The following is a 20556-nucleotide window of genomic DNA, read 5'->3' on the forward strand; positions in this document are numbered from 1 at the left end:
AAATCGTATTTTTCTTTGAGCCGACATCCAGAGAAGATGGGAGAAGTTGGCTGGCTGCTTCAGTGTTAAGACCATAGTGTATATAAAGATGGACAATGTGTGAGGTGAACGCCGACTTTATAGTTCGGTTTATGTCCCATCCACTAACATGGATGAGCTGGCATTTATGAGTTATACTGCAGCCGGCCATTGAGCGATTGAGACGCTTTGACCTCACTTCGAGGGAGCAGTCATGTCCTCCAATCTTTATATACTGTCTTTGGTTTAGACAAGGTGATGATGGCTCGGGTGGTTATTACCTGTACCACAGGATCGTGGAAATCTTTACCGTCGCCAGGGAGGTTGTTTTCATCAGCATTTGTTTGTTTGTTTGTTTGTTTGACAGGTGCAAGGATGTGGTCTCAGTCACGGAAGAGAACCCATTATATTTTGGTGCCGATCCAGATAAGGACGTTTAAAGATTGCGATGTATGGCCACATTTTGTTGATTTCCAAAAGAATTATGTGTGATGGGTCTTGTATGTGGGTATGTGCTCTACTGATGCCACTCTAGTTTTTAACTTTAGATGGGAGTCGACCGGGAGCCATGTCCTTAGATCCTTATCACAGCCTCTTAAACTCTGAACTGAACTTTCTTTCAACTGAAATTCCCTCATTTTGTGTTTTGATGATGGTGATACGGTGTCGGTCAGAAATTCGTCTTGGGTTCAGTCAGGTCAAGATGTGGGGACTCTGGCTACATCCACTTACTGTGTTTTTGTTTAATAAAAAATAAACCTAGCTACAGATGCGTCTGGCATTCACGTTACTCTGGAGTTTTAGACCCTGAAAACAGAGAAGTTTGGAAACACTGTCAATCGAGAACTCAGGGGCCATGTTTTAGTCGGATCTGCAAAGACGTAGCTGTTTAGAAACAATGACGTCGACACTCACAACCACCTGCTGATTGTGTCTGTTTAGTTAAGACTATCTGACGCCCTTCCGGAAGAACACAGCTGTTGTGCAGTTAAATGCAATTTAGAATGATACAACTATTTACTACTATCTGCAAGCGACGAGCTGTTAATCAAGCAATCCGTGACAATTCCCGTTTCCAGCGGGACCTGAGTGGGACGCACTTGCCTTCCTGTTTACACCGGAATGCCCAGTGTACGTGAGCGATGTATATGATATGAAATTTCAGGCATGTTTATATGAACACGGATTAAAACTGAAACCAAAACCCTTGTGTGGACAGTGATTATTTTTGTTTGCAAACGAAGTGATGTAGCCTTAATTTACCTTTTATTTTCTATTTTGTTCTTACTGGAGTTTAACAGCAGTTTCTCAGACGTGTATTGAAGTTGCATCTTAATAGCTTTTGTGTAAAGTTTCCTAATACAACATGTAACCAGCAGTTTGTGGTTTCTGACTGTGGCGGATGAATAAAAGGGCTCAGTGTTTTCATGGGAAAGAATGATAAAAAAAAAAAAAAAAAAACTATAATTATTTTATATTTTAATTTTGCTTGCATCATTTTGGAATTATTTGATTGTTTCCTGTCTCAGTGAGCGACTGGAGATCAAGATCAATGTAGAAAGAGGCAGATGAGCCATCCTTAGGGAATTAAAAGCCATATGCTTGGCTTGTTGTGCAGAAGGCGCCTGTTAACATCCATTAAATTCTGATAGAGTAGAGTGCCTACCAGCTAATGGGCGGCAGAGAAAAGCACTAGACCTTTGCGTGAAGGTCCATTACATTAAAACATTTTATCCGGGTTTAATGTTGTGGCGGACTTGTATATGTGTGTGTGTGAGTGAGAGATAGAGAGAGGGAGAGAGAGAGAGAGAGAGGCTGGAGATCTCATAAATGTCCTTTGTCGCCCGTTTGGCAGAGAATTCAAACCCTAAGATAGGACGGTTGTTGGCCTAAAGGCTTTGGACGTCTGCCAAGTCCACATTGTCCTCGGCCCGGAACAAAACACACAGTTCTTCCAGACTCTCAAGATGAGTTCATGTTAGTTAAGCATAACTAATTTTATTTTTGCAAACAAGGAGGCCGGACAAAAGTCTGAGAAACTTTGTCATGCCCATTGGTTCTGCAGTTGTTTTCTTAACCTCTGGCGTATTGTTGTTTATGGGGCTGACGGCAGATTAACCCTGAATCAGTGAAACACTTAATAAAGTAACTAGGTTCTGTTAATAACGTGACAAATTTACAGAAAAGTCTCAATTTTTCTTTATGAAATTTTAGAATCACAAGTGCTGACTGGGTTTAGACTGTCAGTGTTGGTGGCAGTTGGGAATAGCAGCACAGCCTTTACTGATTTTCAAACAAATGTCCTATTTGTTATTAGATTAATGCCACACTGCCTCACTAGAATGTGTGAAAAGTGGTGAGAACAGAAGAGAGGAAGGATTGGAATGATTAAAGCTGTAGATGCATCCAGTGAAATGAGAGACAGACGTGAGGGGGAGTGTGTGTGTTTGTGTGTGAACACACCTACTCAGCATCCGACTGACGCACATGCCTTCACATATGGGTTGGAGGCCCATCAGTCACACTTACACAGGCGGACACATCGTCACATTTTTTCTTTTTCTGTTTAATATCGACCTGATATCGTGCATCACAGGGCTGCTCCCTGTTTCAAAGTTTAAATGATCCTGTGTCAGACAGGGACAGCACGAAGTTTCTCAGAAGATAATCCCAGATAATCCTGCTTCCTGCTTCTTCCGTGTCATTTATGTATTTACAAAAAGGTTTAACCCAGCCCCTTGGGCTCATTCACTTTAGATCATTTACAAAGTTATTTCAAAAAAAGAAAACTGAATAAATGCTGCACCTTTAAAGACAACTTTAGAGGAATGATTTTTATGAGTTTTTATAATTTGGTTTGATTTTAAATGCAAACTCTTCAGCCTTGGATGAGGTATGTGCTCTACTGAGTGCCATTTTACTTTGATTTGACAGATTTTTATTCAATATTTGTAAATAATCTGCAGTAATAATCCAGCCACAATGCATTTGAATGCATTGATATCACAATGACTTTGATGCAGGAATGAGCGTCTGCAGGATTCTTGTGAAAACAGATGAGCAGTGTTGAAAATCATTATGAGTCTGTGCTGCAGGGACCACTCCTGCCCAGAAGAGGCCAGATGAGGGCTTTGTTTTCTGAGTTAATCGTGTACATAACAATGAAGTGTAAGAAGAGTGATCAGTTTGAGGCAGGGAGCCCATAAAGACTCCTGAATGTCCCCTTTATGGTCCTCTGGCTGCTCCTCTAGCCATCACTGTGCTAACAAGGTGGACATCTTTAGCTGTTTGAACAAAGAGGCCAGATCGACAGGTTAGTGTGTGTTTGGACAGGCTGATAGCGGCTGGCTGCGGGCCACCACTTTAATCCACTGTTTGTGTTTGGTCTCGTTGGCCCTGCGGCAGTGTGAACACAGCCGGAGCGCTGCATGATTTGCAAACATTCTTGGTGAAACACTTGGTGTTGCGTTACGTCCTGATTGTGCATGAAACAAGAGGGGCTTACAATCAGCCGGTGAGGAAATATCTGCAACTATATTAATAATAATGGTTTGTAAAGCTCTTTTCCTGATAGTTACAAGGAGCTTGACAAAAGGATTAAACAATAAAAATAAAATGTTGATCATCTTCAAGCTAAATAAAAGAATCTTTTTGAATTTTATTTCAATATTTCACCTCAAGTTTAGTCTGATCAGCAACCAAAGGAAAATGACTATTCAATGATGATATCAAATATAAAACAAAGAACCTCAAACTATTTGCCTTTGAAAATTTACCTAAAGATTGTCTTAAGCATACTTATAATCTTTATTGTGTTGTACACTGATTTATTGTATCAGCAGATGTAACAGGAATGTTGCACAGCGAATGTTTTGCATAAACAAATCGTTCCTGGCAGGTTTGCATTCTCAGTGCAAAGATTTGATTTCTGTGAATGACAGCAGTTGCCGGAGTTGGTGGAACAGCTCCTGTGCCACCGGTGCTTATTTTCTGTGTCACCTTTAAGTCAAACCAAGAAAACAATGAAAGTTGTGATTATGAAATTCTAACCTTAATGGGTTTTCTGCTTTTCAGGGCTGCAGACCTACCTGATCTCAGGGAGGAAGTCGGAGCTCGATGTGCCGTGTGGCTGTCCTCAGGTGGGACTGCCTGGTGGGGACAATTCCGCGGTCGGCCTGTCCTCCTGTCCTCAGCCCCACACACCAGACCTCATCCCTGGGGGAGCGCAGGCTGCAGAGCTCCTGCTGCCAAATCAGTCACCAGACAGGATCGCGGTAAGTCAGGTTAAGAGGAAAAAATAAGAAAACTGCTGATGATCGTCGCACCAGTTTCTTTACTCAACTAACCTTCACTCATGATAGCTGTGCTTTTGAAAATGTGCTTCTTCTTGGAGGAAACTTTTACTTTCCACACTCTCCAACAAGAAGATAGTCCCTTTTCCATTACTTTAAAATGTGGCTGATGCACTGAGATATTTAGCTCATATTCATTTTAGATTAATTTAAGCTAACGGTAATGATGTCAGAGACGATGCCCACTGAGACTGAGTTAACTGTGAGTCTGTCACATAAGCTGCTTTCAGACATGTACCGAACTCTGGAGAACCTCCGGTCATGTTCTGGCCTTATATGAGAACCCAAATGTCAGAGTGAGAGGCTCTGGACTTTCTGCAAAGTTTCTCTTGCCAGTCCCCCGATGAAAACTCTGCAGGATGTCTGAAAGAGGCGATGTGAGAACACGGCATATGAAAAAAAGAAATAGTAAACCAATATCTTGGAGTGAAAAGTGGTTCCATACAAATCGAAGACACAGATGAGGAGGCTAAGAGAGCTTTTGGTGATAAGGGCAGACGCTTTTGTTGATGTGCTGTAAACAAAAACATGTGATCGCCGCATCGGAATTAATACGTTACATCCTCCCTCTGTCTGCGGCACCGCCCCTCACCTGAGCACTACAGAGATTATTTGCAAACTCTGGAGAAAGTCCGGACCCAGTTCTCCGCCAATCAAAACAGCAATACAGTGACTTGTTCTTATTATTCAACCTCTCCCTCCCTTGTCCTTTTCTCTCTCCAGCCTCCCTGTGTGTCCCGCAGCGTGGCCTTGTCAGCGGGGACAGAGCAGGGCGATGATGTGACTGTGTTGAATGGCTGCCAGGAAGAGCACAAGACAAGTAGTGCCAAGGTATAACATGTATGGTTGAACAGTAACAGCACAAGGGAAGCTGTAAAACACTCCTTAAAGTGTTTATCACTACTCGATAATCACTCCAGCTGCCACCTCCTTCTTGTGTCCTTCCTCTCCATCTCCTCCTCCGTCTTCTGAATCCTGACTCTCTTCCTGTTTGTTTTCTTTCTTCACCTCCTCCAGTTCATCCCAGGTCACAGCCCCCGGGCGGCCAATGGCCTCCTGAGTCCCCCACTGGACGACCCAGTGCGGGCCAGCCAGAGCTCCTTGTGCGACATGCTTCAGGAGAAAGAGAAGAAGACCAGCACCAGCACGGGGACTGGCACCAGTCTAGGCATGGCTGGAGGCACGGGGGCAGCTGGTCCTGGTATGGACCACTCCGCTCTGATTCAGCTGCGTGCCAAGAGCTTCAGAGAGAAGAGTGACGCCCACTTTGTGGACGTTATCAGGGAAGACAGGTGAGCTCAGAGGCCAAAGGTTGAATTTATGACAGATAAAGTCCCTCAAGGGCGATGGACGATTTGTGAGGTTGTCAATTATTTGAATAATACAGTGGAAACGCTTGTAGTGATCACGGTTGTTCTGGACCAACTTTGATAACTTTTAGAAGTCCCTAGCTTTTTGATCCACATCAACGGTTGATCCCTTAATATGTGATCACTATAAGCAGTTTCTACTGTAATATAATGTTACTCAGTAGAGAGCATACCTCTGCCAAGGCCAAACAGTCCCCTTACATTTTCACACACTCATATTCACGACAAAGTGAATGCGTTCTTCCCTGACCCATACCACATCTTTCCATCTGTTATATTATTAATTTTTTAGGCGTAATCTTGTTTACAAAGAAACTAATTAACAAAAATATAAAAGGGTGAAAAGATTACCTCCTTCCATTTTTCTAAACCACCCATCATATTCATGATTGTGGAGATGGAGCTTATCCCAGCATGCAAGTCTCTGACAGGAATAACCAGATCATTAAACTGTTCCACTCACTCCTGCATCATGTCTTGGGAGTTTGAGAGAAAACATTGAAACTCATGACGCTCTTAAAAGCAGAATCGAGTTGGATGCAGTCCACTCAATCTTAGCATACACTCAAAGACTTCTTGTATTCTGACATTCATTACTAAGTCAATACACTGAAAAGTGATTTGTAATTTTAGGTTTGTTATTGTTTCAGTACTATTTGATTTCCAAAGTAATCTCATATGACGTCTCTGGTTCACAGTCTGATGAAAGATTACTTTTTCAAGCCACCCATCAACAAGATCAGCCTCAATTTCCTAGAAAGAACTCTGGAAAAGGCCTATCGCAGCAGCTACAAGGAGGAGGTACACACACACACACACACACACACACCCATGCTATGTTAGTGCACCTATAAGTTTGCTTCATGCTTTGTTTGTTTTTATCACATTGAAGCTGCTTTCAGACATGCATTGAAATCTGGACATGGTGTGTTCCGGAGGGCCTGTATGTGAGAACATAAACGTCAGAGTCAATTGCTGCGGACATTTTCCAAACTTTCCCGGATATTTGTTAAGTCCATGTGTTGTTTTGGGGGGATTGAAGAAACAATCCACAGACAGACATGGAGCTCAGACAAACCCTAGTTTCTAAACACATCTAGGAGTCTTCGCCAGTATTTGTTGTCTCTGTCTGCAAATTCGTGAGTGAATGGGTGATTGTTGTTACTTCTTCCCTGTATCCCACCCTGTTTCCCAAATTTTCTGCCACATTAGTGCCACTCACACACCCGGGACCAGTTCCAGTTGCCCTGCTTTGACCTCACAGCCTTGCAGCCCTCTGCTGTTACACAAGTATTACTGCAGGACCCCCCCCCCCCCCCCTCCATCTAAAAAATAGAAAACATGAACCAAGAAGTTTGTTGTTCAGTTTGTTATAACAACTATAATTTAAAGTTTATTTGCATAGAAGCATAAGAAATAAAAAGGCCTTAGGAAAATATATAAATTAAGTACAGAGATAAAAAAAAATTGAAAGGATAATTTTAAATAGATATAAACAAGACAAGTTTGAATATTACAGCACAAAAAAGTATTGAAAGAAAAACATTTGGGTCATCCAAGAAAATATACTTTTCTCTCTTTGGTCCTTACTAACTTTATCTATGAATGAAACTGGCTGGTAAACCATATACAAATTAGGAAAATAAGGAAGCAGCACAATCTAATATTGCATAATCACAGGCAGGTACATGTGGAATTTGGATGATACAAAACAATAATGTTTGACGTTTTCTGGAGAATTCCTTCATACTTCAAATCGAGTACTTCAAATCGAGTAGTTCACTGTGTCTCTCTGAGCACAACAATCATCTCTCGATGTTAATATTTTGGTAAAGTAAGATTTCTGATCAATTTGAGCCTCTGTGTGTGACTTTTAGTTTCTCCCTCCTTCTCCCCTCCAGGTGAAAAACCAGGCTCAGGTGCAGACGTTTGCCAGCTCCACCTTCAGCTCCTTCCTGGACGTTCTCCTCAGCTGTTTTGTCTTCCTGGCCCTGACCCTGGCCTGCTTCCTGCCACCTCTCGTGAGCCCGACCAGTGTGGGCCCTCCAGCCCCCGCAGCCCTGGCCCTGGCTCCCCTGTCCGGTCTGCTGGAGCTGGCCTCTCTGGTGCTGTCCATACGGTGAGGAGGCTGCAGGCAGATGGACGTCATCTTTGTTGGTTTGCTTGTATCTGTGTGTGGGAGTTGCATCCTCGGTGCAGACAGACACGTTCGTAAAGCGTCTCAAACTTGAAACAGAAAGGCTGGTCTGAGTGTTTTCCAGATATTCATTTTTCCCCCAGCAGAATAGAAAAGCCTCTGTCGTTTAGGCTGCTGCTGTCAGTGTTGTGCCATCAGGCTCGAAGAATACAAGCGTTCATATGGGCCGCTGCAGTGATTGGTTGGAATAAAAGCCTGTATCTCCAAGGCCTCAGTGGTGCAGTGTGTGAAACCACTGATAGACCGCCATGCAGCTCTGTGTCTCCCCACTGAAACCAAAACAAATTATTCTATGTGTTGTTTGGCTGCCACACCACAGTGGCTTAACTTCCCTGTTCAGTAGGGACTGGCTCCAGCCCATGGCTTTTGTGAAAGTCCATTATTGGCTCTGACATTGGTATTATGTCATACAGGTACCAGGTATTAGATTTTCCAGTATGTGTGAGTGCAATAGATGTGCTTTTTATTTCGTGGTGTGTTTTCGTAGCTGTGTATGTGCCTCAGTGGAGGGTAATTAAAATTGAATTAATTTTAATTTATTGCCATGCCTAAATGGGCAATTAATCTTCATCTTCTAGCTGGGAATTGGGCGGCATAGTTGTGTTTAAAAATGTGTCTTGATTAAGGACTGATGAGAGTATGCTGCAGTTTTTCCATTATTGAATAGAACAGGACTGGGAGGGGGTGAATGTTTCAGGGGAAAGAGAAAATATGTTTTTCTGCCTCTGTTTTCTGTGTAATTTTGTACAGTTATTGCACAAGTTTTGTGGATTTAACTTTTGCTCTCCTCTCTCACGCAGTATGGCCTTTTATCTGGAGGAGGTGATGAACTGTACCCGCTCTCTGCTCCTGGGGGTCTCGGGATGGATTCCCCATCATGTGATTGGGGCCGTGTTAGTGTCCCTTCCTGCCATCTCTGTCTTATCGCACCTCACGTCCAGCGTCCAACTGCCCCTACAGGTAAATGTGCATCAGGTGGTGGCATAAAAAACAGAAAACACTGTAACTGGGCACTCTTACAGGATTTTCATCACCGTTTGAATTTTTCATATCACACTGTTTTTGCCTGACTCAGCCAAGTTGGCTGAGTCAGGCAAAAATTTCTTCTAAAAGCTGCTGGACCAGTGATGTCCTCTAAGTCTAAGCAGACTGAGACATTTTTGGTTTCTACAACTAAGAGGAACTCCTCTTATTTTTTATAGAGGGCTTCATCCTGTTCATGCTGTTTTTATCCTACAGTGCAACATCCTGCTGCATAAGCCATAGGAGGGTAGAGAACATTCAGCTGCAGCTTCTCATTTTGATTTGCTTCTAAGTCGCTGTTAAGTAAAATAAATAATTTAGACGGAGACTTATCACTTATCAAACTTACTCTGAGTTTGTGTGTCTCCACATGCTACTTTCAGAGCTTGTCAATGATTGTTTTTGAGAAGATAATTCCTCTCTAGCAACACTGTACAACCACAAGAGCCCAAGGAAAGCTTCTTCAAAAACCAACATGTGAGATGTGAGACATCGTCTTTCGAGTGGATCACTGTGAGGGGTGGTATTCTCCCATCTTAAATTGAATTTATGTCATATCAGTCAATTATAAACTGACATCCAGTATGTGGATCAAAAAGCTCATAAGAAACTTGCTATGTGTGATAAACTAGTCTACAGCTACAGTCTACAGTGTTATTTCTGTATTTCAGATACAAAGAGCATCAGATACGACTCAGTATCAGCAGATACCCAATATTTAAAAATATAATGATCAGGACATTGCTCATCAGTATAGTTTAATTTAGCATAAATTATCAACACCTAGTCTACGTTTTCGATTAAAAAGTATGAAATGTGGTCAGAGAATGGGGAAGACATGCAGCACATGGCCGGGTTGGAACAGAACCACTGCAGCTTTCATTCAGATGCTGAGTTTCTAAAGCTCGATAAGAATCTTAGGTAACGGTGCACCCACTCTGAAGGGTGAGAGGGTTATTCCATGACCTGAATATCTGCATACTGTAAATAAGCTGCACAGACAAATGTGTAAACATAAAGCACAACTTCAGCAGAGTAAAACTCCAGATCCTGAAAATATCAAACATTTCCTGGTTGCAGCTCCAGTATTTGCCAGCCTTTTATATTAAAACAAAATATTGAATCATTTGGGGATTTGGCCCTAAAAATATCTTTAGACACTTCTTTCTCCTGCTCTGTTCTGGCGTGGGCTCATCCTGACTTTCTGCACTTTACACTAGGGAGCCAGACGGAGAAAGTCTGAAAGCAGCGTGTATCATTGCTTCCTACTGCTGCTCAACATCCCTGCTGCTCCCAGCACTACAAAGACCATCACTCATAGCACTGCTAGTGATCTAACCACTGCTCCCACTCTCCATACCACTGTGCTATGCTGTCACTGCTAATCATGTTTGTGGTAATAATTGCGATTTCCAAGCTATAATAGATTGTCTTCAGTGATATCCCTAAGCTAAAGTAAGCAGAGAGGGGTCTGGCATTTTGAAAGCTTGCGGGCAGTGGTCTGAAGCCAGAGATCGTCGGAGACCAGCCGAACCACTAGCTGGCATCAGCACTGATAGGGACTGTCGATGGAAAACAGCTCGGAGGCTTCGGCTGTGGACTTTGGCATCAGAGATGTTGACATTTCTCCTTCTTCGAGTCCTGCGTTTGAGAAGATTGAGAGCAGCCATTCTATGCAGCGTTTTTTGTTCTGTTTTGAGTCAAGGCCATTACCCTGTGCGAGTCTGACTCTGGCCTCCCAGCCTCTGAGCCAACGGCTGCTCGCAATATGTGTGGTGTTTTGATGTCCTGTTTTTCAAGGATTCTTTTATCGCCCCATTTCTCTGTCAGTTGACTGTCCCACCCGGCTCTATCTCAATCTTCCTGTGTCTCGGTCTCTCCGGGGCGCACAGATCAAAGCGTTACTCTCAGGGAGAGTTGTTAATTAGATCTCTCGCTTTTTTGGACTTTAATTCGTTGGAGGATGTTGAGACCTGATAACAGCGCTGGAGGGAGAGGGAGGTGTGACGGGTGGGAGATTCAGTACATGAGAAGGATGAGAGAAAATAAACCGCCGCTCGGTTTTCTTCAACCACCTGTGAAGTTACTGCTCAATAATGAAGAGTATTTTTCCATTGCAATAAGCTCAGGATTTCAAATGAAGTTTATATTGAACATTATATTTTGATTTTTGATCCCTAATGAAAAGTAGTGCAAAAGTAGTATTCTTATTCTGAACTAACCGTATTTACAACCAGTTTTCTATGTGTCTTTTTAAGCCATGGTCGGCGTGACCCTATATTGTAAAATGTCTCCGGAGATACTTCTGATTGACTGTTGCATTTGAATCTAAATACTTTATACATTCACAAACAGTAATGCAACTTTGCATGTTGAGTATTTTTACTATTATGATAAGTGCACAAATAAAGTATACACTCTATATAATAACCCTCACCTTTTAACAAATCTTAAATTCTAATAAAAATACTTGTCAATAAAAAACACAAAACGTTAACTCTAAATGAATAGACAGCAAAAAGTCAAATTGCCTGTAAGCTTTTCCAATAAACGCTTTTTAGTGACCAAAGGTATTTTACAAATACAATTGTTATGAGCTGAAAGGTATCGAAGTCATAGTTTGCACTTGCCTGAAAGAAGTTGGATGTACTTGAGGCTGCATTGTAATATAAGCTGATTTAACCGTCTACCAACATTAATAAAAAACCATATTACTTGTTGTTAATTATTGTTAAGTGCCTTTTATAGCAGATACCACAGTGTGAAACGTATATTTTTTCAATAAATAAAGCTAATTTTGGTAAGTAAACAGTGGTAATCCACACTGAACAAGCTGTGGGGAACCCTGTTTATTGTTTCCTTTGTTTCTTTCTTAAGCTACTTTAACAGCTGGGTGTTTTTTCCTCAGGTGACCATGTTCCTGTGCTGTGCCACCATCTTGGCCATCATCCAGTACTGTAACTTCTGTCAGCTCAGTTTCTGGATGCGCTCGGTCCTGGCCACCGCCACTGGGGTCGCTCTGCTGCTGCTGCTGTACAGCCCCTTACACAGGTACAGGGGGGCAACCACCACTCATTAATACATACACAAAAACTGACTGTAAACAAAAATGATTGACATGACCCAAAAGTGAAGCCAAAACTTTCAATCGCCACCTGGTGTCTGACTGCAGTAGAGGTCAGAGGTCATCCTGCCTCCTCCATGTTAGTGGATGGGATATGGAACAAATTAGAAAGTATTAAGTACATATTAATATCATGTGCAATTGTGTGTGTGTCTCTGTGTGTGGGTGTGTTGTTGATGCATGCATCTCTATAGATCCACACTTGGTATACTATCCACATTATGTACAGTTTTAAATATTTAAAATATTATGAAATGTTTGTGTGTGTGATCATCATGCAGCTCTATAAAAGTCACTTGCTTCTAACGAATAAAAAGTTGTTAAGTTGACTTACCTTGAAAACACATATTCGCAGCTTTGTGTTTTAACAGATTTTCCTCATGAATACGTGTTTACCTCAGAACTGCAGTTAACTCAGTCAGTAAAGAGGATTTTATTTGAATTAAATTCAGGATCTGTAATAAACGTGGGTTCATGTGTTCTATTTTTGTGTGTTTGTGTGTTTATGAGACTAATGCTCTCTCCCTCTCTCTCTCCCGACACCGCTCTTTTCTTTTTCAGGTCCGGTAATAACAACTTGCCAGTTCATGGGTGAGTGTTTCCGTGGAAACAGAGAGATTTGATGGATGAGTGACATTTGAGGGGTCAACATGAGCCACGTCTCTTTTATATTTTTCATAACTACTGCTCTCTCTGGCTTTAACGCATTCTCCTGCTTCCCCTCTCTGTATTCCCTCTCCCTTGCTCTCTCTCCTCCTCCGTCTCTCTGTATGTACACTAGCAGTAATGCCTGATAAACATCAATAGTGGTGAAAATGCCTCACAGACTGAAATTTGTATAAGACCCACAAGTTTATCTAATTTGTTCTATTGATTCAGCCCCAGGCTTTAATGGCCAGGGTTTATAGTGCAGTGAGTTTTTAGTGCAAAGTTTTTAGTCAAAACGTTTGTACTGTCCATCCGTCCAGCCATCTCTGTATATGAATATAATAATTTTAATTTCAACTTCCACTTCCCCTAATTCACTCAGAGGTGGACATGTACTGAGGCTTGCATCCTCTGCAGTGTCCCTTTGCTGCTTGTCTTCCCCCGTCTCTCTCTCCCTTTCACTCCTTACATTAAATATCTTTTAAATTACAAATGAAAAATCTAAATAAGATTGGCTATACGGACGTGCAAATGTCCCCCAGAGTGTGATTTATTGATGCCAGTGGAGATACTTGTATCTCTTCCTGCTCCACCATGAGTTTGAACATTGGTCTAGAAACATGAGGGACTGACTCCAACAATCTGTTCACATTCTTTTTGGCTGGACCAGACATTTTTATCATGATCGGATTTAGCAGACATCATCGCACAATAAACTCTGCTATAGAAATATCTGTATCTCCTTTGCTTCCTTCAGCTGCACCTAGTAACGTTCATCATCATGCTTTATTCCCACATTTCTCTGATCACTTCTCTCCCTGTTTCCTCTCTCAGACTGAACGTCTCCACATCGAGTGATGGCGTCTCAGAATCAGGCCCTGACCCTCTCCCACGACCTCTCGACCTTTTGGTCCCTGAGGCCGTCCTGGCTTTCTTCCTGCTTCTTCTGCTGGTCTGGTTCCTCAACCGGGAGTTTGAGGTCAGCTACCGTCTCCATTACCATGGCAACGTGGAGGCTGACAAACATCGCTCCAAGATCCAGATGATGCGCGACCAGGCCGAGTGGCTCCTGGGCAACATCATCCCCATCCATGTCGCTGACCAGCTCAAGGTTGTTGTTGTTGTTTGGCAGACTTTCCTATTTATTTTCTGGAATGAAGGACAAAATAGATGAAAATCTTAACAACGGACACTTTGCTTTAATAAAAAAACAAAAAGATAATCGTTACTACAGGCAATGTAGCCTTTATTTTCTCTCCAAATAATGTTCCTGTCTCTGTTTCCTCAGGTGACCCAGAGCTACTCCAAGAACCACAACAGTGTTGGCGTGATCTTCGCCAGTATTGTGAATTTCAGCGAGTTCTATGAGGAGAGCTACGAGGGCGGGAAAGAGTGCTATCGCGTCCTCAACGAGCTCATTGGAGACTTTGACGAGCTCCTTCGCAAACCTGAATTCAATAGCGTGGAAAAAATCAAGACAATCGGCGCCACCTACATGGCGGCGGCGGGACTGAACGTCCAGCAGCTGGCTGAGAACGAGGATGACTCTCCGCACGCACACCTGAGGGCCCTCTTCGACTTCGCCCTGGAGATGATGGGCGTCCTGGACGACTTCAACAAGAACATGCTCGGTTTTGGTTTCAAGCTCCGTATTGGATTTAACCACGGGCCACTGACAGCCGGGGTGATCGGCACCACTAAGCTGCTCTATGACATCTGGGGAGATACGGTCAACATCGCCAGCCGCATGGACTCCACTGGTGTTGAGTGTCGGGTGCAGGTGAGCGAGGAGAGCCACGCTATGCTTAGCGCCATGGGGTTGGAGTTTGACTATCGAGGAACTGTGAATGTTAAGGGCAAAGGTCAAATGAGGACCTTTCTATACCCCAAAAGTGGGGAAAGTATATGTCAAGATTGCATGGAGCAGGCTATCGGGGAAGGACCCTCGTCTGTGGCATTGTTGGCCAATAAGACTTCAGGATCTGTTCCCCAGGCAGCAGGTTCTCCTCCCTCTTCGTCTTCTTCTTCTCCTCCTCAGCCCCAAAGCGCTGTAAGGCCTTCAGGAGCAGGGCCTGAGCCTGTCCCAGCTCAGTCTGCAGAGATAAGGGAGGAAGGATATAGGGACCCTCCACAGCTCCACGGGCAGCCGACTGCCACAGACATTCACCCCCCTCCCCTCTCTGAACTAGACCCAGAACCTAGTGCTGCACAAATGCCCTCCCAGGTGCAGCCTGCTCCTCTCGCACTTCAAGAGGAGGAGGACGAAGAGGAGGAAGCCACTGAGCTGTCAAAACTCAACGAGGAGTTTTATGCTCGTCTCTGATCCCTTCCTCTCCCCTGTCTCCTGTCTCCTGTCTCCTGTCTCTGATCTGCACCCCCTGGAGTGATTGCAGGTGCGGGGCAGGGAGTCCCTCCCATTAGACAAAGTGTCTTCAGCATGGTTGAAGAAGAGGGAGTTAATCACGCCAACACCAACAGTGGCCACGTTGGTGATTAACGTGGCCAATAACATATTTTACAGGAATGTTGCGTTGAGTGCTGGGGTGGGTTAGCCCTGTGTTGAGCACAGCAGTTTATTGGAGAAAAGGTTGAAAGGGATTAAGAGGGAAAAGAAGACTTTTTGGAGATGTCGTTAATGTTTTTCCTTTTTTTGTTATCAAGTGCCTTCAGGACTAGAAAAGTGAACAAACAAATATGAATGCTGAACAAAGTTTTAGCAATCTTAGACTACGGAAGATGCTGTGGTTTCTTAATCCATGCTCTTATTATCAATGCAAGTATTTCTTAAAAGAATCATTATGGTCATGGCATATCATTTCTTCAAACTTGATCAAAGCCTTGACCTTATACTTAAGGGAAAAAAAGAGATTCTTTATAAGTGCCAGTGCAGCGTGATGGGCTGAGCAGGAAAACTAAGGGAAGAATGAGGGACTCACATGAAGCAGTGTTAATTTATGTGTTGTGCTTTGACATGAGGGCTTAATACTTTATTCATTTGTCCTAGACTCAAATGCTACAAGGCAAGTTGCATAGATTTTAGTTTGTGTAGCAGCTAAATGCACAATTTAAGCACAGGTCTTGCACAGTTTTTTCTCTACCACTTGTATTTGGTAGTTATTACCGGGAGAAGGCTTTTAAGATGTTTTAACACAAGTTCTTGTCTTTCACAACAAGTACAATCAAAAGCACAAAATCAGATAAGGGAATACAGTTTTGGAAGAAAATGTGATTTTTTTAAAGTGAGATCATAAGAAAAGTAGAAAGGCACTTTAAATATGCTTTAGGGGTTATTCCACATTTGAGTAAAAGACTTTCACCCCACGTAGAACAGAGAGGTGGCTGTAAAAATCTATGTTAGTCTAAAAACAGATGGCAATTGTGATCTACTTTCGTTGATGATGGTTAAATTTGATTTTGCTGAAACTTATTAAACCAATCCTGCACTATAATCTATGATGGAGTATCCTGGTCATATTGAGGAAAAACTATTTTGTAATATTACAAGGACAAAGTCATAAAATAATGAAAAAAAGTCGAAATATTATATGAGTACAGCTGTAATTCAATGGCAAATAAGTCATAATAGTATCAGAATAAGGACAATTTAGCAGCAAGGAGAACCTGTGCTCACTGGAGTTTCACTCCTTCTGGATCCCCATCTGGATCACTTTTCTCACAGTTTCTAGAGAAACTACAAAACTCACACAGATGTTACCAAAATTATCAAACATTTTCCCCTCCACAAAGGAAGCAACGTCTCAGTGAATCTTTCTTTGGTATAAACACACTTTCTCACAAAATCTGTTCAAAGTCCTGATACTTGAGATAATGTGGTGCTGACAAAAGATTAACTATTATATAACTAACATTTCTCATTTTAACATGAGATGAGGCTGATCTTCTGATATCTCCCCTCTAACATTACATGTAGCTTATATGATTACTAAATTCTTCAATTGGCAGATTTTTACCCCTTTAATTATTCCTAATACTCCGTTGTAATAAGTTGCTCCAGTGTCGGTTTGCTTTTTAACTGGGTCAGAACAACTTTATTGGAGCCGAGCCTCACAGGCTAGATTGTACACTGCTGTGCGGTATAAAAAAACGCTAACTAAAACCTTTTTACACACTGAAATTCTATAATTTTGTTGTTGAAAAAAAAAAAAATCCAATGAAAAGACCAAAACCAACAAAGTGTGAATGCATCTCTCAACACTTCCTGACTTTTCCATCCTAGTATTTTGGGGCATGATGACAGGAACGACATGCAACAAAGGTGCCTGGACATCCATGAACTGGGGGATGCTGTGGTTTATGGTCAGCAGCACCTTAACTCATAGGCCACCAGGGCAGTACATTTTGAATTTGTTGGCGGGACTATTTTCAGTGGTAGATTTGCTGTGGTAGTTGGTATTTATGGCAGCAGGACAGTGCATGTGGGATTAACTTAAAATAAACGACTGACCCCTTATTTAGTCAAGAAGGGAGCATGTCTCCCATCACTTACAATGCACCTCAGAGAATCTAGATATATCAGCGTTGGACACATTAATCAGATTAGATTGCTTGGTAGATTAAGGTTTTTTCAAAGGGATACAAAGAGAAAAAGTGACCAGACTTAAACTTTAAAACCCACTGTGGGGTGAGAGTTTGATACCCAGAATATGTTGGAGTAGGCATTGGAAGTGAATTGTGAGGGACAATCACTGGGTAATTCTCGATAAATGACAGGGTGGTCCAGGTTGCTCTTGGTTGCAGTATCAAAGCACAGATCAGCTAAGGCCTCTGGGCGATCCATTCTTTGCCTTCATTGCTGAATAAAAGACATCATCATCGGTCCGTCCAGTACTTCAGATCTACTCAATAGCTCAGTATTGTCTGCCTTTGGCTGTGTGATTTGTCGTTGAAGGGGTGGGACGTTTCACTTTTACCCTGTTATGGCCCCTTCATTGAGGGGAGCCTCTACTGTAACAATATACTTAAATTTTGCCACTTTAATTGAGTGATCTATAGGTGCAGTGCAACCTAAAGTAGCTGATTGTTTTGTGGTGCCTAAAACTATGACTGTATTTTTTGAGTACTTTGGTTTTCAGAACGTTTCTTTTTTATCATGCTGTTGTCATAATGAGAGTAGATTATGATTGTGTGTTTGATGAAATTATGCTTGTTGTGCAGGTTTTTCTGCATTTGATTGGACAAATTCCATCTTCTTTTTGCTCTTTTCCAGTTCCTTCATTCTGTCATTAACTGGCTGCCTGGAACAATATGGTGGTGTTCCCATCGAATACCTGGCACGTCTGAAGCTCTCTTTGCTCTTCTACTCACTTCATGCTTTGTCTTTACTCCTAGAAAACACTTGTTTTCCTGTGTGTGTGTGAGAGAGAGAGAGAAAGAAATTTAAGTTTTACTCCAATTCAAAGTCATTTACCCGTGAGAGATTACTGCAGTGATTCAAAAGGAAAATAATCAATATCATATCAACTGTATGGCCTATATTTAACTGTGATTTTGCTGACCCTGCCTTATCCGTAGAGGATTCACAAATTTGCAATCTTTGAAAGGGAGAATAGACAAATCCTGAAGTTTGAAATTTGCATAGATACAAAGATAGAATTAAAACGTTCAAATAACTCTATTTATGTAGCCACCTAAATCTGTAACGTAAAGAGCATCCTTGTTTTCCTCTGCCACTGTGCACCACAAACATACACAACCAGTGCCTTTCGAATTATGGATATGTCAGCTCTGATTATCTGTATCAAATAATCATGATAAGCCCAGTAGCATAAAAATCCAAAGACGTTTCTCTATCGGAGCTGTCCCCAGAATAACACAAAAATAGCTTCATCAGATCTGCTCTGCAAAATCTTTTTCACTGCTTTAAGTAGCGTTCCAAAAAGCACATCTCTCACTCCGCTATTATAATGCATATTTCCACCATGCTCATGCCTAATTAATCACAACACACATGGTAATGGAAACAAATGAGAATCCCGAGTATTAATTGTGAAGGAGGGTTTCTCCCCCCCACACACATACACAGGCACGCACACGTTTTACAGATTACCCTTCTGCCTTAATGTCATGAGATAATCCTCTGGGATTGTCAGGCCACTGCACTGTAGCTGTCCATATATCAGTTACAATCCATAGTAGATTTGAGGTGTGGGACTCCACAGGTTGATGGGCACACCACCTCTCCAATACAGCGCACATCTGTACACACGTATGAATAAAATATTACAGTGAACACTGCTGGCTCTGTGATCTGTGGGGGAGGAGAATGTGTTCTTGTTCCCATGAGTATGACTGGACAATTTTCTTGTTTGCTCGACACACTACATTTTAGCTTGATTCTGTACCATACTCATGAACTTTCATTTAATGTCCATGTCATTTTGCCCTCACTTATGTTGAAAATTACACACGGGATTCCTCAAATCCCTAATTTTGGGTTGTTTGGACGTCGTCCCTCTCTGACAGTTTCGTGTGTGTGTGTTACCAGGTTTATTTTAGAGGGAAACAAGTGGACTCAGAAGTCCAGTGCTATGTTTGGGGGAAAAATGCAATCAATTTAACAGCTGAGTGCGTTGAGAAGAAGTTAATTCATCCCGTTTTGTTGAAGAAGTGCGATTCTGCTCTGTGACAGAAATTCTAGAGAGAAGCATAATGGAATATAGTGTTTAATCAGCACTAAAGGCGTCACATCAAAAAATATTCACTGAAAATACCGAATGTGTTTTTAATTAAACTGGGACAAAATTTAGATGAGAGTTATTTGATTTGAAATCTTTGTATTTGCTTTATGTTTATGAATGAGATGTATTATGTATGTTTTGTGCACATTACCCATGTATCATTTATCAACACATGATCGTAATCTGTACACATTTGCACAAAGCACTGTGTTTGTACATATGCAGTTATTTTATGTCACATATGATTTTTTTTTATACATGTGCATGTGTCAGATTTTGCCAGAAAACAATGAAAAGAGACACATATTATCAAACTGATCCAATGTGTGTCTTATTGAGTAAGTGTGAGTGTAATTCTTTAATTAATCCTTTTTTCCAGTAGGAGGGAAACAAATCTCAAGCCGAAAGTCTTTGAGTGCATTGTGAGGTATAAAGTTTATATCAAAGCACGATAATCGGACTGAATTTCCAGGAAATGACAGGAGGGGTGGATGGTTTTTTTTGACCAGCAAATGATGAATATGGCCTAGATAGTGTGTAGATAGTGTTCTGGAATCTAAATAAGAAATGTAATTGTTTCTGGACATCTGTGGTCATTCTCTCACTGAAGCAGAGTAAAAGAAAAATTAGCATAGACATTAAAAAATAACACAGATCAGTAAAATGTCATTAAAAAAATGGCGACCTGACTTTTGTGTATCTTGCTGCAGCTGTACACATCTGCAGGGAGTAGTGACATGGCCTAATATACTACCTCATCTGTAGAAGCAATTATCATTACAGTAAATAATACTAATCTCACTACCAATACTAATAATATTACACATTTTTTCTTCCAGCTTAATTAAATAAATGATGTCAGTGTAGGCAAACTTTTTCTCTACTGCCATCATTAACTTTCCACAACTGTATTGAATTTAATATTATTAAATGTTATAACTAATATGTCTATTTAAAACATATAGTCCAGTGCAAAGTTAATCCACAATTTATATGCGTTTTTATGAATTTTAAACAGCATTTCATTTTTAATATTTATTTTTGGAATGTGTTATTTGTGTGTTTTAACTGTAAAGTAATTCTTAATTTGTGGAAACGTAGCAGGTCAGATCTGCTGCGGTGCTGT

At 41.6% G+C, this 20556-nt stretch overlaps 1 protein-coding gene across 1 annotated transcript in view; it reads left to right on the top strand.

Moving 5' to 3' along the window:
• adcy9 (adenylate cyclase 9) overlaps positions 1-19744 on the top strand; it is a 35746-nt gene extending 16002 nt beyond the window's left edge. The window contains exons 3-12 of the mRNA XM_062387874.1: positions 4093-4292; positions 5094-5201; positions 5388-5662; positions 6439-6541; positions 7642-7859; positions 8738-8897; positions 11869-12011; positions 12646-12675; positions 13567-13843; positions 14021-19744. Of these exons, the coding sequence (XP_062243858.1) occupies positions 4093-4292; positions 5094-5201; positions 5388-5662; positions 6439-6541; positions 7642-7859; positions 8738-8897; positions 11869-12011; positions 12646-12675; positions 13567-13843; positions 14021-15055 (2549 nt within the window). The 3' untranslated portion in view covers positions 15056-19744. The remainder of the gene's footprint in view (positions 1-4092; positions 4293-5093; positions 5202-5387; positions 5663-6438; positions 6542-7641; positions 7860-8737; positions 8898-11868; positions 12012-12645; positions 12676-13566; positions 13844-14020) is intronic.
• The last annotated feature ends 812 nt before the right edge of the window (positions 19745-20556 follow it).

The sequence above is a fragment of the Platichthys flesus genome, chromosome 5, assembly GCF_949316205.1.
Source record: "Platichthys flesus chromosome 5, fPlaFle2.1, whole genome shotgun sequence".
Classification (NCBI taxonomy): domain Eukaryota; kingdom Metazoa; phylum Chordata; class Actinopteri; order Pleuronectiformes; family Pleuronectidae; genus Platichthys; species Platichthys flesus.